Source organism: Belonocnema kinseyi, chromosome 9 (assembly GCF_010883055.1).
Source record: "Belonocnema kinseyi isolate 2016_QV_RU_SX_M_011 chromosome 9, B_treatae_v1, whole genome shotgun sequence".
Taxonomy (NCBI): domain Eukaryota; kingdom Metazoa; phylum Arthropoda; class Insecta; order Hymenoptera; family Cynipidae; genus Belonocnema; species Belonocnema kinseyi.
The window spans coordinates 127,972,676-127,975,613 of NC_046665.1; the positions used below are offsets into that span (position 1 = coordinate 127,972,676).

Genomic DNA, 2,938 nt, shown 5'->3' on the forward strand with positions numbered 1-2,938 from the left:
AAACCAACTCGAGCCGCGAAATTCAAACAGTCCACATATTTTTTGAACAGATCTCGTACATAATATTCGTAGAAGAAATTCATGGTGCCTTATTTTAAAAAGTTAAGCTAAATTACAAATAATTGATTTTTATAAGCCACATATTAAAATAGAAAGCTTAGTTCAAAGAGGCACTTTTGTGATCATGAGTCATGTCAATTTCCATTTGTAAGTAAATTAATATTGGCTTATTATTTGGTATATATAGTTGCGAAAAGTCCTTACGTATGATTCATTTTAAATTGAGTATAACTTGGCTGGTTTTCCAAGCTCTCAATTCCAAACTGGATCCAGTAAAAAAATTTTCTGCTGGTTCCAGCTCGAAATTTACTTTCCTAATGCTAAGCTAAACCAAGCATTTTTTTATTGTCATTTTTTTCTTCTTTATATTTTAAGGAAGCTTGAGAATAAAAATTTCTGATTTTTTCGTCGGATTGTCCCAGTATTTTATTTTATTTAACTTTTAGTATCAATTCCAATTTTTATTATTGTAAATACAATGCGACTCGTAAACGAAATTCTAACAAGTAAATTGTAGAGAATAATGAATTTCACAGTAAATTACACTATTCAAGTTTACTTTTTATTGCTTCGCATTTATAATTGTGACAAAACCTGAATTCAATGACGCCCCACCTACTAAAAAGCCATCTATATCACTTTCTTTAGCTAAATCTTTAGCGTTGTCTGCAGTTACAGATCCTCCATATATAATTCTTAAAGATTCAGACACTGCAGGACTAACATTTTTCGAAAACCATTGTCTCAATTTGTTGTGAACTTCCTGGGCTTGCTGCGGTGTTGCTGTTTTCCCTGTTCCGATTGCCCAAACTGGCTCATATGCTAAAACAACGTTGTCCCAAGATTTTATTTTATCAGCAATAGCCTTGATTTGTAGAAATATAACTTCTTCAGTCTTTCCAGCTTCTCTTTCTTCCAGTTTCTCTCCAATGCAAGCAATGACCTATGCAAATGGAATAGAAAAATTTTATTTAATAAATTAATAGTTAGATCAATCCTTATCAGTTTTAGAAAATTCTTGGAGAAAGAACCTGGATTATTGAGCATAAGTAAAGTAGCTGAAGACCTGACAACAATTAACAAGATTCTAGATACTCCTAACAGTTCCGTTGACATTACTTTAAACCAAAGGAGCGTACACTAAAAATTTATTTTCTAATTTTGTGTCCGGTATTTAGCACAATTTTTCTCAACAAAACCCAGAATCTTCGCCGGAGCTGTTTTTAAAAAAACCATCTTCAATCAAAAAAAAAAAAAGAAGTTTGAAGTTTTACTCGAAAACGGAACGATACGGAAAAATGTTTTTAAATTTGATTTTTTTATTATAACCTTATTGTTTTATTAGTTGAATAAGCGCAGCAAAAGTAATATTTATTCTGAATGTCAAACCATGACAGTATCACTATCACATTAAAAAATCTCAAAAGATCATCAATGAAGTCCGTGCTAATCAGGTGTATTTAACCCGGAAACCCACACTCATTGATTGTTTATATAAGGATGCAACACAATTATTGAACTTGACTTTACCAAAGTAATTGTTTTTGCACTCAAGTTACAATCAAATTGTTTGGTAAACCTTACGGTTTAACCAAAGTTATGTACCTTAATATTAGTATGTGCTTTCATTGTTCTTTCAGGTTTTTCAGTTGAATGCGGATCGGACCGCAAATCCGAAATTCTGTGAGGAACCGAAAAAAGTTCATGTTTTTGTTAATTTTATTAAAAGTTATATAACAGAAATTCTGAGAGATAGGGTTTTTATTGCTTATCTTTGTTTATGAATGTTAGAAAAAAGGGTTCAAAATTAATAAAAGTTTTTGAGGTTTGAACTTTGCGATTTGAAATAAACAATGAAAGCACGGCGACTCGACGAAGAATTTCCAAATACGGATCTGAAGTGTGTCATCGAGAAGCACACATTTTCTCAATATTTGAAAACCCCACAATTGATCGCTAAAGCTTGCTTCTCATTGGTGCATTAGGCCCAAATTTGAAGCATTATTATGCGTAAACTGAGCTTCGCACAACTTTCTGCTAGAGAACTTTTTTGTTTATTTTGCTGTACACTGTCACATAGTACAAGGGGCTGTATAGGTGATGGGACACCCTGTATATACTCAAAAAATAATTTTTTAGATAGGAATGCTGAGACATTACCTTCCTGATTCTAGATTTAAATTGCAAACTGACGCTTCGAAAAAGAATATAAGTAGAATTTTATATCAGACTGATGGAAAAGGCGGTCATAAGTAATTTCTTTAGTATTACTAGCCATCATTTATTCAGTTGCCATATGGACGTGAAAACTTAATCATTGATTTTTTTAGTAGAAATCCGGATGGGCAACTTGATGAAGAGGAAAAGAACATCTTTAGTATTTATAAATTGATAGTTGATTTGCCTATTGATAGTTGATTGGCCTATTGATAGTCAAATTATTCAATGCAATCTGATGTAGATGCCGATTTTAGAAAGGAATTTAGGATCATAAAAATCTTGCAAGAACGCAATGAAGTAGTGAAAGAAATCAAGGATAATATTAACTCTAAAAGTTATGGAAACACATTTCTGAACCACGAAAACGTCTCATTTCAAAAACATCATCCATTTAATAATTATCAATTAGATTTTTACATGAAATTAACTAATAAACTAATAGATCATATACACACAAAATTAGGTCACCCAGGGTACTATAAAACATTAATACAAAATTATGGCAAATTCAGGGATGCAACTGGTTCAGCCGTTCAAATTTAGGGAAAAAAGGGGATTTTTTTTTAAAAAAGGGGATTTTTTAAAAGTGTAAGGGGAGTGAAAATACATTAATAAATATTATATTTTTTGTCAATTGTTATTTTATTATTAAGCATCG

General features: G+C 31.3%; 1 protein-coding gene across 1 annotated transcript in view; it reads right to left on the bottom strand.

The window, feature by feature from the left end:
* Window positions 1-473: 473 nt before the first annotated feature.
* LOC117180341 (triosephosphate isomerase) overlaps window positions 474-2,938 on the bottom strand; it is a 16,843-nt gene continuing 14,378 nt past the window's right edge. The window contains exon 3 of the mRNA XM_033372781.1: window positions 474-1,003. Coding sequence (XP_033228672.1) covers window positions 623-1,003 — 381 coding nt within the window. The 3' untranslated portion in view covers window positions 474-622. The remainder of the gene's footprint in view (window positions 1,004-2,938) is intronic.